A 14,682-nucleotide genomic window follows, 5' to 3' on the forward strand; every position below is an offset into this window, starting at 1 on the left:
CTGGGGAGGCACTAAGAGACCATTTATTTGATATAATTGTTCTGGGGTGAGTCCATGAGGTTGATGAACCATACGTAGATAATTCTGACTTTTCTCTAGTATGACATTTCATTTCACAGGTGAAGAAAATAAAGGCATTCCTTAAGCCAGTTGTACGACTTCCCCATCGAGGGTTCTACCCGGGAGATCCCATTTCTAGAAGAACACTGATAGAAACCCTCACTGCTGCCACACAGACAGGTTTGACTATTTGGACTGGTTTCACCTCCCAATTCAGTGGCATACCTAGTAAATATTCTGGCCAATGGAATCAAAACATACAAATTGACTTGTGCATGTAGACAACCTTAGTAGCTGTTATAAAAAACAAGCATGGAAGTCTGCGTCTTTGTGTTACCAACAGAACTGACTGGAAAGTGAGCGCTAGTGTAAATCATTTTGTCCGTATCAAGCCATGGGACTGACTTGACGGCTTGTCACTGGAATTGGGTGGTTGTTTGGCGTTGCATTGCCAAAGCCTAGAGGTTACCACATTTTTACTGTGAGTGAAATTTTACTGTGAGTGAAGAAAATGCAAGTGTTCCAGGTATCCCAGGCATGACACAGGTGCTCAAAGCGGGCCTCAATAGTGAGTGATCATCTCCCTCAGGCTGGCAGTTGCTCTCGGGCTGATACTGAATGTTACTATACTTGGAAAGTTGGTCACGTCATCCTAACATTGGTTCATGTTCAAGAAGGGACAGGTACACAGAGCGCTGTGGTGTCTGTAGGCTTCCTGTGCTGCAGAAAGGCAACTTTGATTGAGAGATCCCTGGTTAACTGTGGTGAACAGTGCTTGGTAAGAACTTGAAAACCCCCAAATCTTTCAGTCCCCCCGGGCAGCTGTCTCTGAGCACCATTAGCCCAATCTGAGTACTAGTCCTTGACCCCTTTGGCCCTTAATATGTATATTCATGACAATGATACCATTCACTGTTTTCGCCCTTTATCTTGCCTTTGTCCAGATGTTGCCTGATGTCTCACATCCTTCTGTGTGTGCCTGCCTGGCCTTTCCAAATAAGTATCAACTACCCCAAAGCAGGGGTCTGGGACAGCTCAGTGGACCTGCTGACCATCTCCAGGCCTTGTGAGGGATTCTGGAGGGCCTCCCAACTAAACACATTTCTCGATCCAGACGTTCTTGGGGCCTGAAATTGCTACTATCAGAGCACTTTAGCTGGCTAATGACAAAGAAAGCTCCTATTAAGAGGGGGAAGGGTAAGCTGTGACAAAGTGAGAGAGTGGCATGGACATATATACACTACCAAACGTAAAATAGAAAGCTAGTGGGAAGCAGCCGCATAGCACAGGGAGATCAGCTCGGTGCTTTGTGACCACCTAGAGGGGTGGGATAGGGAGGGTGGGAGGGAGGGAGACGCAAGAGGGAAGAGATATGGGGACATATGTATATGTATAACTGATCCACTTTGTTATAAAGCAGAAACTAACACACCAGTGTAAAGCAATTATACTCCAATAAAGATGTTAAAAAAATAAAAAAAGAAAAGAAAGAAAGCTCCTATTAGAATGTTCATTTCAGGATACTGAACCATTATCAGCCATTAGCACCCTCTCTTGAATTAGTATATCATATAAGCTAGTCAGTCAGCTAGAAAAGCTTTGGAGAAATGGGACTTCCAATGAGGGAGGCTCTGCCGTCTTCAAAACTAAAACACCGATTCTATAGCTTCTATCAGGTCGAGCCTTACCCTCAGCCTTCTTTCAAAAGCTGAAATGTTGCCTTTGTTCTGCTCCTTCCGCTGCCGCCACTCGATGAGGTTGGCGTTGTGCTCTCCGGGCAGCGAGATGTTGCATTTGCCCAGGGTGGGGTTGACCGCCCCGGACAGGATGTGGGGCTCTGAGCTGAGGCTGATCTCCATCCCGCTGGCAAAAGTGACACGTAGGGAGCCGTCTGGACTCACGCGATAGGTACTCTGGGTATTTTCTGCAGACAGAGGAGCAAAGGAGGAAGAGGGGGGAGAAAGGGAAGCACAGAAGCAGAGGAGAGACAAGTTTAGCTTTAGGAGGTAAGTTTGGGAAAGGGTGAGCAGGCGGGGTGCCGTGGACCTAACTGCCCTCTGGGCTAGAGAACCACTCTGACAGGCCGACACGCTCTCTGTCCGTTTGGGTCTCGTTATTTTCACAGCTGGGCTGTCTTGTTTCTTGGATAAAAGACTCCTGTGTAATACTGCAGGCGGTTTTGGTTTTGAAAAACTTTCTCATTTTTAAAGAATTCCCTCACAAACCCCCTTTCTGACTTGGCGGATTGGCCTCCTCCATCTGATACGCTGGGAGCTAGAATGAGCAGAGTATGAAGTCGAAATCAGCATCATCACTGCCTGGGGACACCAGCACAGGTGCTGGACTCCACAATATGATACGCTGACAGAGGTCGCCACCGAGCCTCTTAGAGTGGCTCAGCCTAACAATACAAAGAGTCCTTAATGACTGGGCAGAGAGAAAACAATTTCTCTGTGTCCACTTCCCTCAGCTTCCAAGACGTTCTTTCCAAATCCACCTCCCTTCCTCCCTTCCTTCCGTTTACTCCTCTCTCTCTTTCTCCCCCTCTCTCTCCTTCCTTCCTTCCTTTCTTCCTTCCCTCTCTCCCTTCCTTCTTTTTCCTTCCGTTCCTTTACTTTCCTCTCTTTGAACAGAATGAGCTTTTAATTCTCTCATTTCCCTTATATTCCTGCTTGGTGTGTATCCTCATTCATCCTTTTTATTCACCCATGTCAGCGTTGCTCTAGAATGCTGATCTCAGATGGGACACAGACTTCATTTCTTTAATATAACCCAATCAGAGCTTAAAGACCTCTACAAACAGCTGCGTGTTGGGAAATGACTTGATGGAAGAGTAGATTTGGCAGGGATTTAACCTCATAAATCCCACAGGGAGTTATGGCCCAATGTTGTTATAGGAACTTTGTGAAAGGTGTGACTTTGTCTGGGTTTCAGCCTCCATAGCTGGAATATCGGGAGAAGAAGTCATCTTCTCAGCCAAAAGTGAATTCTAGTCATTGACGGTGTGCAGAGGTTTGATGGTAGAAGTAAGAGAGATGCTGTTAGAGTCAGGCGAAGTTGGAAATATTCTTACCTTGTTTTAAAATGTATATGGTACTAGTTGCTGTCAAATTGGTTGACATGAGGACGTTTTCGCGGTTGGAAGTATCTAGCTCCACTTTTGTCAGCTTCTCCAGGTCACTGTGGAAGCTGCTGACCTCTCCAGTGGGAAACGTTGCATTGGTCAGATGCCCCTCGGGGTCATACCTGAGGAATGTAACCAATCCCAACGTTGAAGTCTCTTGGCAGTGATAACAGGCTTTTGCGAAATAAAAATCACTTGGCAGTTAATACAGTTTAACTTTGAGTGATAACAAGTATTATTAACCTTGTTCAATAAGAAGAAAAAGGTCAGAAAGATGATTAATCAAACGAAGGTATTTTTTGCTGCTTCTGAATTCTTGATGACTTCCTTGAGCTGTGCTGTTTTACAGAAAAAATATATCTGGTAATGAATCACTAGGGTGGAAAACTGATTTATGAATCATGTCCTGCTGTGTGCAATGTTGCAGGGAGCCCTCCGTTTGCAATTTGGGTCGATCCCATCAGATGTGATGGGTCACAAGGACCAGAAGAGGGTGCTGTTGACAAAGAAAAAGGAGGCATGACTGTCCCCCGCCCCGCCCCGCCCCGCCCCCACCAGCCTGAGAAGGCCAATAAACTGATTTTGCACTCTGATAGGAAAATTATATTTGCTGCTCTTTAAGTTGCCAAATTTGAAATGAATGAATCATTCTTCCAACAAAATGACCAAGCACAGAAGACAATGGAAACATGTTCATTAAAACATTCTGGAGCCCCCTGATCTCAGTGTCACTTAATTTTTTAATCTTTTTATAATATAGTACATAATGTGTTGCAATTTGCCTATATGAGTAAGAGACCAAAAAAAAAATAATTACCTGGGATAATAGGCAATAACCTATATCTAGAAATATAGTCTTGTGAGTTGACTTTTTTAAAAAAATCAGAATTATTGGCAATCTCACTGTCCTCCAAATGGAAACTGCTTCCCTGAAGCCTTTTGATGTGGCGCTGTTCTTTTATTGCCAATAGAACCATGAAAAATAAACACTTCATTAAAAGTAAGGACATGCACTTGGAAACCCATTACTGTTTTCAAGTTGCAAATTACAAAATAGTTAAGTACTTTTATTTGCTTTTAAAATGTTAAACAATTATATTCTTTTTACCCAAAGTGAGCAGGATGCAGTCTGGACACAGTGGCGGAGTCCGGCTCTACTGCCTTCTCCCTCCAAGATGACGCACAATGGCCTAGCGATTCAGTGTTAATCCACTGCGCTTTAAAGAACTCAGCCTGGATAGCTGCTGAAATTTTAAAACTTAGACCAGCCTTTGGTAGGCTTGGGAAAAGGGGCTAGACATTATTTTATAGGACAAAACTGAACTTGAGGCTATACACAATGCCATCTCAAGTTCAGTTCTGTGTGTACATGAGTGTGCGCACGTGCACACACATGCTATCAGTTAAAACAGTCAGGCATGCAAATAAAAATAATCAAATAGGTCATTTGACATCATAGATATGACAAGCCCTAGTTGTTTAATTGGATGCACTCTTTGTTTAAATGGATTTCAGTCAAAACGGTAATTGGCATGTTGCTGCTATGCTGCTAAGGCCTCATTATCGAGGAAAGGCCGAAGGGTACTGTTTGCGCCTGGGGTTAATGGCAAAATCCTCCCCCCTGCTCAGCCCGTTTGCCCATGGCCTGCTCGGGGCTCTGTGGCTGCAAGAAGAAGACCCCTGATGAGAAAGGGGCATGGAAGGGCCTGAACACCTAACACAGCCCCGACTTTGTCTGCCTGGTCTTCCTTCCAGGAGAGGAAAACAATATCCAGTTTTGATTCTTGCAAGGTACCAACCTGCTTTTCCCTGTAGGGAGGAGTTTCCAGGCAGCAGACAGAAAGAAGCTGCTGCAGGCCCCCCTCACTAGGGAGACTGTGGTCCCACAGCCTGGACTACTCAGGCAGTTCCTCTCTGTTTCACATCCATCACCAGCAACTCTGCCTCATTGGTTTCCCTTTCCTGATTTCTAAAGGGTTTCCTCAGCACTTGGCAAGGTCACTCTTCATTATTCCTCCAGGAAATCTGACCTAAGATGCTACGCATGCAGGTTTCCAACGGACTTTCCAGCTCCGGGCAGTTTCTTTCTTTCCCAGTCACATAGCCCCTTGTTTTAAAGCAAGATTTCATTGAAAGGTGACGGCAGTGGTCGTGCCCACTTCTCAGGGCAAGATGACAAGATCAGATGCTAACTGAGCCATCCATGAGCGAAGGTCAAAAATCTGAATGAACCTCAGCAGTGGCCTGTGGTGTAATTCCCTGGATAGATGTAGCTGGAAGGCTGCTGCTTGGCTCCTTGTCTGGTGAGAGAGGCAATGGGGTGGGGATAAGGTAGAATTTCCCACAGTCCTGCCCAGACTCTAGAGAGCTAGAAAGTTGTATTGTCTGATTTCCTTTCTGTGGCTGGATAAGCCTCCTTATTTGAAAGTGTACATTTGACTTTATCATAAACAAAGCACTCTACCTTGAGGGCGTTATGCTAAGTGAAATAAATCGGACAGAGTAAGACAAATACTGTATGATCTCACTTATATGTGGAATCTAAAAAAAAACAAAACCAAAAAACCCGAACACACAAAACTCATAGAAAGAGAGATCAGATTTGTGGTTACCAGAGGCGGGGGGTGGGTGGAGGAATGGGACAGAGGTGGTCAGAAGGTAGAAACTTCCAGTCATAAGATACATAAGTACTGGGGATGCAATGTACAACACGACAATAGTTAACTGCTGTGTGGTATGTATGCAAGTTCCTAAGAAAGTAAATCCTAAAAGTTCTCATCAGAAGGAAAAAAATATTTTTCTTCTTTTTTTTTTTGTATCTATATGAGATGACGGACATTCACTAAACTTACGGTCGTCATCATTTTGCAATATATATAAATCAAGTCATTATGCTGCATGCCTTAAACTTATATAGTGCTGTATGTCAATTATATCTCAGTAAAACTGAAGGGGAAAAAGCCCAAAAAACAAAGCACTCTACCCCCCAGTACACTCACCCACCCCAATTCTGCTAGTCACAGTCAAAGCAATGGCATTTGGTGGTATCTGCAGTGTGGTGTCTCTCTCGGGCTCGGTCAAAACCTACAGGCCCAAGTCTTTTCTATGGGGTCATGTTCAAAGGAAGAGCAACAGGCAGATCCCACAACTTTGGAAAGATTGCTCCAAACTGGATAAGAAATAAAGGAAGCCTTTGATTTCTTATGGCTTGCTTGAGGTTTTTTTTTGTTGTTGTTGTTGTTTCCCCTCCATCACAGGGGACTGCATGTTTCCAGACAGAATGTCAAAGAAACAAGTTTAATCAAAACCTCTTACACTGTTCTGTGGGTTTCCCTCTGGTGCCTGCATCCTTTGGTGCAGAGAACACAAGCCAATATGCTGCAATTGATCCCCTCAGGCCATAACAGGGTCGTAACTTCCACCTCCCTGCCCCCACTCCCCCTCCCTACCCTGCGCTGCAAATTCTGGTTGGTGAATTGTGTGATCAGGCATTGACTGTTGCCTTCATGGTCATCAGGAGTGAGCTTGGTAAGAGGAGATTTGCCATCACCTTGTCCCTTCCCGTCCCTGATTTTACAGAGTTCCACTGTGTGCGTGCGCACACACATGTCCCCGTGGATCAAAGGAAACATTTGTAAAGGCAATGCAGAATTCATTCTTGTCCTTGAGGAACACATAGTTTATATTAGGGGAGATGATATTTACACATTATTAAAAATATATTTGGTCTGATATTTTCTCATAAGGGGTGGCCTGCCCTTTCCCTTGAGGACAATGTAAGCCAGAGCTAAACCATGCAGGGTAAAAACTAGGAGCTCCTCCATCTTTGCTTTTAAGAAAATATTGAAGATTATAGAAGAAAAATTCATTACTTATTTTTTTTAAAGGAAATAGACCCTCTTTACCCTCTCATGCCAGAAACCTGACCAACCTAATAAGCATTCTTTAGGAAATACTGGATTACCCTTTCTTCACCAATAACTTCATGTGGCTTCCTATGATTCAGCCCAAGTCCATAATGCCCTTCTATCTTCACTTGTCCTTCATTCAATAAATATCAGTCTTGTGCTAGGTACTGGGGATACTGTGGTGAATGAAATTCAAAGTCTAGTAGCGTAGATAAGATACGCACACAAATCACTCTGATGTCAGAATATTGCCATATACTTCTGTAAACAAGGAGCTGCAGAAGCTCAGAAGAGGCAGAAGCTATTTCCAAGCAGGCTGAGCAGAAGAGAAGGAAGAGAAGGAGGTGGTATTTGAATCCTGGAGGGTAGCTGGAGATCAATCCCTTGATAGGTAGAGACTGGGGACGGGAGGAAGGCATTCCAAAGGCAGGCACACTGGTGGCTGGGATGACCACCGAGGGAAGCAGGATGCTGGAGCACAAGGGTCCTCTCGGAGGGGAGTGGGAGATGAGGCCGGAGAGGCACGTTGGAAGCAGAGCACGGGGAAACTGGGGTGTCAGGCTCTGGAGGAAAGCATGCAGTCAGTAGACAATGGAGAGGCATAGGAAGCTCTTCAGGGAGAGAACAGTATGATTCAAGCAGTTCTTTGGTGGCAGTGAATCTCGGAAGGGAAGCTATGGAACAGGGAAACCTGTTGGGAGGCTAACGCCTCAGCTTGTGTAAGAGAAGATGGTGGCCTCTTGCCTTTATGAAATGCATTGTGATCGCCTATCAATCATTGGGACCAGTCTTCCTTCCTAGGTTGTAAACTCTCGCATCTTTAGAGAGAGGACACAGTGTCTCATCACCTCTGTATTTTCGGTGTGTGGCACAGAGCAGACTCTCACTGCATATACTCGTTGAATGAGAGAAACAGGATCTGCCAGTGGAAATGGGAAGGAAGGGGTGGGGACGAGAGTCAGCGTGGTGAGAGGACAGACAGAGCCATCCCAGGTGGTGCGGAGGCTTAGCTTTCACGGACGTCCCGAGAGGTGCATCTTCCCAGCCAGGCTCGGAAAGCTCGTTCGGCCAGCAGCCTCTCTTCCTTCTGTTCAGTCCCTTTCTCTTCGGTAGTTCTCTCTCCCCAGCATGAGCCACGACAGTTCTCTCTGCCCATTCCTGAGCCTTATCAAGGGCACGAAGCACAAGGGGAGGGGACTGAGCAAAGGTGTCCAGTCTGTCTCTGGAGTCCTGAAGGAACTGTTGGCAAGTCTACGTTCTTCTTGCTTAAATGAAATCCCTCACCTGCCCAGAGGCAGGGGGCTGAACCTTGTGGTGCCTTAGTTCCCTCCCTACTCTGAGATTCTCAAAAGCACTGGAAACACTTCGATGTGTTTGGACTGACTATTCACTTACACAACCAGTTCTGCATGGGAATCACATCCTCTGCTTAGGCAAATATCTCACCCAGAGACGAGGCTTGTTTACCTTGCCCCGCCTCCCCGCTCCCCGTCCCCATTCCGCTAATCTTATCAGGGAGGAGCGAGAAGCTCCCGCTAGCCATCTTCCATAAGACTGAGCATTTGTAAAACAGCCTAGAAGGCACCCAGAGCTATCGTGAGGGCATTTCAAGTTGTCGGTGAATGGCGTTTTCTTGGGGGGTTGGGGTGGGGAATGTGCGAACCAAGTCCCAAGATAGAGCACAGAAAACCAGGGATCAAGAGATCATGCTCCCACAAAGGTCAAGGGCCTGAGGAACTGTCAGCTCGGCCGGCACTGGCAGCAGTGACAAAACTGACACTTTGGCCTCAGTCTGGGACCGTTTCAGTTGAGCGTAGCAGAAGCCTTTGCCAGGGAAATGCTTGCGAAACAAGCAAGGGCATCCTGGCCATTCCTGCAGCTCTGCTGGGGCAGGGTCATTGCAATTAGGAGCCCGCCAGCCCCTCGGGCCAGAACCCCTGCCTCGTTCCTAGTTCTGTTTTGACAGTCACCTCCCTGTTAGCCATTTCTCTGTGATCAGCTTTTCCCCTGACACTCAGGACACTTAAGGGCAGTCAAGCATCAAGTACTAATACTTGGGGTGTGCAGCTTTGATCCTGGTCCCAGTCAAACGGAATTATGAAAAGCAATGAACTATTTAAACAACATCACACTACACAAGACAAGCCCACATACTACCACGGCACCAGATGCATTTTAAAATCCCATTTGGACAGTGCACACTGTTCAGGGTCATCTGTGTCATTTCTCCCTGCCGTCGTTGCCGATAACCGAAAGTTGAATGGATTACTGGCTTAGCTACCTCTATGCAGCAGTCTTCCATCCTTCCAACTTTTGCTTCTGTTTCTCGTCTCAGAACAGAAATCTGATGTCCACCTTGGCAAAGGATTTGTCACCTTTTGGCCAAAGAAGGCAGCCTCTCTCTCACCTCAGAGCAACGCTCAAGTTCTTTTAGGAGGGCCTGGTAACAGTGGCCCAAGGCCGCCTTCTACCGACCTCAGCATGGCTGTAACCCTGACTGGAAGAGTAGGTCCCATTCGGTGCTCCCTGGCTTCAGAAGGAGAAGGAAAACCTCGAAGGAGCGCTCAGAACCGGCTAAAGCGCTGGAGGATAACAGTGAAAGAAGCCAGAGTTTGTACAGAGTAGACTGGGAAGAATTAGTTTCATTTTGAAGGTTGGGAAATTGCTCATTCAGATATGTACAGGCAAGAACCGACAGGGACAGCATTCCGCTGGGGACAGAATGCACTGCTTCAGGAGGAAGAGGAGGGTTTCGGCATAATACTGGCTGGAGTTGAGAAGGTGGGAGAAGGACGAAACGGCTATTCAGCCTCCCTTTCTCTTTCATGGCGCTCTCATACTCCTCTTGTCCTGCTACTGCAGCCGAAATCTTCTAGCTCCCCAGACTTCCCATGGTCACTCTTGTAATCCCAAATCCTCTTCCCTTCTCTGGAAGGCAGTGGGGTAGTGGTGGAAAGAGCAGTGGGCTAGAAGCTCAAAGATCCGCCTCTAGACCCAGCCAACCAGCAACGTGAATGGGCAAATTAGTCCCCTACTCTGGGCCTCCGTTTCCTTATGTGTAAAGTGACCTCTGATGTCTCCTTGTGGCCATAAAATTCCATGATTACCCCCACGTGAATGCCTGTGTTTCTCATCTCTTAATGCCTCAAGATTGGTTACCCAACAACAATGATGTTAGACGCTACTTTTTTCTCACTGCCAGCCGAGTCCTGGTTAACAGGCCTGGGCTCCGCTTGCTTTAAGTATCCGCCGAGACCACAAACCATCCGACTACAACATTCTGTTCTCTGTCTGACATCATCAATTTCCCCCTCTGTATTGGATTATTTTCATCAGCACACAAATGTACCATTATTTCTTTCATTTTAAAAATCTCCTTCTGATTACTCTGTTCCCCCCCTGTTCCCATTTCTCTGCTCCTCGTTACAGCAGGGATCTTCAGAAGAGTTCTTTACTCGTTGTCCCCAAACTCTCCTCCCAGTTGCTCTCTCTATTATTATGATTATTATTATTGAAATATAATTAACATAGCATAAAAGTCACCATTTAAAAGTACACAGTACACAATTCAGTGGCTTTCAGTACATTCACAACGTGTGCAACCATCAGCACCATTTCTAGAACATTTCCATCACCCCCAAAATAAACCCTGTACTCATTAGCAGTCATTCCCCATTCACTCCTCTCCCTAGTCTCTATGAATTTGCCTTTTCTGGATATCTCATATAAACGGAACTATATAATATTTGTCCTTTTGTGTCTGGCTTCTTTCAGTTAGCATAATGTCTTTGAGGTTCATCCATGCTGTAGCAGGTACCAGAACTTCATTCCTTTTCATGGATGAATAATATCACATTGTATGGATACACCACATTTCGTTTGGTCATTCATGACTTGATGGACACGGTTCTCTACACTTCTTGGCTATTATGAATAACACTGCTATGAACATGTGTGTATCCATTCTCTCTTAAACCTCCTCTGCTAAAGCTCCTGTCCCCCAGTGCCCACAGCACCTGTTCTTGTGAAGGTAAACAATGATCTCCACAGTGTTGGATGGAACGGTCAATTCTCCGTGCTTATCTTACTTGACTTATCAGGAGTATTTGACATGGCTGATCACTCCTTCCTCCTCGCGTCACTTGTTTTACTTCGCTTCCAGGACGTCCCACTCTCCTTGTTTTCCTCCTACTTCACTGGATTTCTTTCTCAGTGTCTTTTGCTGGTTCCTCTTCATATCTTCAACTCAATGTTGGGGTGCTCTAGGTTCCATCATCAGATCTCTTTTCTTCCTCGACTACACTCACTTTTCCATGAAGATCTCGTGGCTTTAAACACAATCAAAACACTGGTGGACGCCAGATTTGGATCTCCAAATTTCACATCTCCAGCCTCTCCCCTCAATTCCAGACTCAAAAATCCAATTGCCAACTTGATATTTTCCCTTGGATGTCTAAACTGATCCTATCCAACCCTGAACTCCCACCCAGTATCATGTACTCCTTGCCTGGTCTTCCCCATCCTGGTAAATGGAAAGTCCAACACCCACTTGCTCAGGCCAAAAACTTTGGAGTTATTTCTGACCCTTTTTTTTTCTCATACCCCACATCCCACCTGTCAGTCCTGACAGCTCTATTGTCAAAATATATTTAGAATATTATCACTTACTGCCCTCACTCCCTGGTCTAAGTCACCATTTTGCCTGGATTATTGCAATAGCCCCCTCCCTCCATTAGGTTCCTCTACTTCCACCATACAGTCTGTTTTCAATACAGAGTGATTCTTTAAAAATGTAAGGCAGATTCTGTCACTCCTTTACTTGAAGCTCTCCAGTGGTCCCACCTTTTACTCAGAGTCAAAGTCTTTACAGAGGCTTGCAAAGCCCTATGTGAAGTGGCCCTGGCCACTTCGTTGATTTTGTCTCCCTACTATGATTGTTCACTCCACTCCAGTCACAGTGGCTGCCTTACTATTCCTTGAACATGTCAGATTTGTTCCTGCTGCAGGGCCTTTGCACTTGCTGTTCACTCTGCTTGCAATGTTTTCCCCCTTCCTCCCCGCCAGATACCCACACGACTCACTCCCTCACCTCCTACAGGCCTTTACTCAAATGTCACCTTCTGAGTGAGGCCTTCCCTGACCACCCAACCTGAAATAAAACCCCCTTCTGCCCCCAAATCTTGATTCCCCCTGACCCTGCTTTATTTCCTCCGCAGAACTTATCACCATCTGAAGTTCTGTGCATTTTACTTGTCTCCCTCTAGTACAATGTGAGCGCTATGAAGGTAGGGATTTGTATCTGTCTTGTTCACGGCTATATCCCCAGCACCAGAACACTGCCAGGCATATACTAGCTGCTTAGCAAATATTTGTTGAATAAATAAATGAATGGTTAAACGGGTTATTTTGTGGGGGTTTTTTCTCTAGTTTTATTGAGGTATAACTGACAAATAAAATTGCATGTATTTCAAGTGTACAATGTGACAATTGGTAAATTAGTGAACGGTTGAACTGGTTATTTTGAAAACTAGTTAATAATTCTGCCATTTCTTGTTGCTTAACTGAATTTAACCATTAGCTTTCAAAATAGTTATTTGTCTAATTTCAGCTGCAGTGTGACCTTGCGTGAATTTTTAAAAAAAGATATTCTCATTAGAACTTTTATCTTTCTTAAGGGTAGTATATTTCAAAATGTGGGCTCTTGAGTCGGACTGTTGGAGTTTGAATCCTGGACATCTGTGTGAATCAGGACAAGCTCACCATGCTGGGCCTCAGTTTCCTCATCCATAAAATAGGCAAACCAGGAGCACGTGCCCCATGTTGTTATTTTGGGGATCAAACAAAATACTTTATGTAAATCACCTACCCTAGGACCTAGCACATAGTAAACCCTCAGTGAACAGTAGCTTTTATTACTTTTATTAAGATGTAAGAGAAATTTTTCAAGAAATAGAGGAAGACCTGCAACAGAAACTGAATACATTTTTCTCAGTGAAACTAAAATAGCTGTCCAGCTCTTTTGTATAAGTGGCATTTCTTTGGGAAATGATCCAACACTTGAAGGCCAACTGTTTTGTCCCTTTCCTCAGGAGGGTTTCGTGGGATCTAGTCTCTTCATATTCCCTACATCCTCACGGAAGAGTCACACCTGGAACTCCTCGTATTCAGTATCTCCGCTTCTCACGTTCCTCAACTTGAATGCCATTTCAGGCTCTGGGTTCAGTTCCATGGATTATCTTCACTTGGTAAACTGGTTAAAAATTCAGCAGTTCCCTTCGTGGGGAAGATGCTTGCCGAGTGCTCGCAAACTAGCTTTCTAAATGGGCTGACTTGCAAATAACGTTGTCCAGCCTTAAAAGGCAAGGACGATGGTCTCTATTTCCATGACAGGACACCTCCTAGTCGCCTGCCGTCAGACACACCTTCTGTTAATTCCCAGCTAAACAAAGTTATCACAGATCCGGTCTGTGAATACCCAAATGTGTTGGAGTCTTTGCCTTGTGCAGGGAAACTGGGGGGAGGGCGCAGGCCTGTACTGAAGCTTTTGCTCCACATTTCCCAGAAGCAGCCAGTGGAGTGCAGCTTCTCCTGTTTCAGCATTTGCCCCACGTCATTTCACAACTTAAACTGAGTTGGGCTGGGCTGGGCTGCGCACACATTCATTAAACCCCACAGGGATCAATAAATACTAGTTAAAGCACACTGCTTCTTTGCTACTTTAGAACTATTTTCTAGTTTTGTCATTTAAATGAAATTTTCCCTTGTTTTCCCAGCTATGCTGTAAATTTCTCGAGCACATGGACTTCCGCCTCATTCTTGTCTCGTGCAGCGCCGCGCTTGATTCTTCATTCAGCCTATGTTTTTATTCTTATGCTCTGCAAAAGTGCTCTGGAGAAATGGGTTCGAAGCCTAGGAGTTGGGTAAAATTTTCTCCTTGACTTATTTTTTTTTTTTATTGTGGCTGTTAGGAGAAAATAGCATGCAACACTCAGCAATTACTAAGTCATTTTCCCACTGTAATACAATTGCAAATACAAACCTAACAAAGCCCATGTTGAGAATTAGAAACTTACTCATAAACGGTTGTCCATCCATTTTCGTTACTTTTGGTAGCCAGAAGCCCCGTGTTTCCTGGATAGGTCATCAAGGCCAGATTGTAGCCTTGGGCTGACACTCTTTTCAGGACTCCGTTGCTGCTTACGGTCAGCCAGTACACCTGCCCGCCAGGCACCACAAGCCAAAGGGGCATCCCGCTTGCGTCTCGGCGAATGTGCACAGAATTGCCGTTGCTGCTGGTAATCGCACCCAAGTCGCCTTCGGCATTGTAGGTGAAATTATACACGTAGTCCCTCGTTATCAAGTTCAAGGTGTGCAGGTGGGTTCCATTGACAGTGAACTGGTACAGTTCCTGATCAGCAGGTGACGCAATCTCATAAAGGTTCATGTCATTCAAGTGGGCTTGGTTCCTGCTAATGGTACGAATTCGAACATTCCCAAGGTCTGCCACGTAGAGGGTACCATCAGGTGACACTGCTAAGGAGGAAGGGGCTTTCATCTTTGCATCTTTGGCATAGCCACCATCACCTGTGG

General features: G+C 45.4%; 1 protein-coding gene across 1 annotated transcript in view; it reads right to left on the reverse strand.

Annotated features, from left to right (window-relative positions):
- Nucleotides 1-14,682, reverse strand: part of TENM1 (teneurin transmembrane protein 1) — a 569,033-nt gene that overhangs the window by 27,276 nt on the left and 527,075 nt on the right. The window contains exons 25-27 of the mRNA XM_082446781.1: nucleotides 14,166-14,676; nucleotides 3,134-3,306; nucleotides 1,749-1,984 (exon numbers count right to left, since the gene is read on the reverse strand). Of these exons, the coding sequence (XP_082302907.1) occupies nucleotides 1,749-1,984; nucleotides 3,134-3,306; nucleotides 14,166-14,676 (920 nt within the window). The remainder of the gene's footprint in view (nucleotides 1-1,748; nucleotides 1,985-3,133; nucleotides 3,307-14,165; nucleotides 14,677-14,682) is intronic.

Source organism: Balaenoptera physalus, assembly GCF_965194825.1.
Source record: "Balaenoptera physalus genome assembly, chromosome: X".
Taxonomy (NCBI): domain Eukaryota; kingdom Metazoa; phylum Chordata; class Mammalia; order Artiodactyla; family Balaenopteridae; genus Balaenoptera; species Balaenoptera physalus.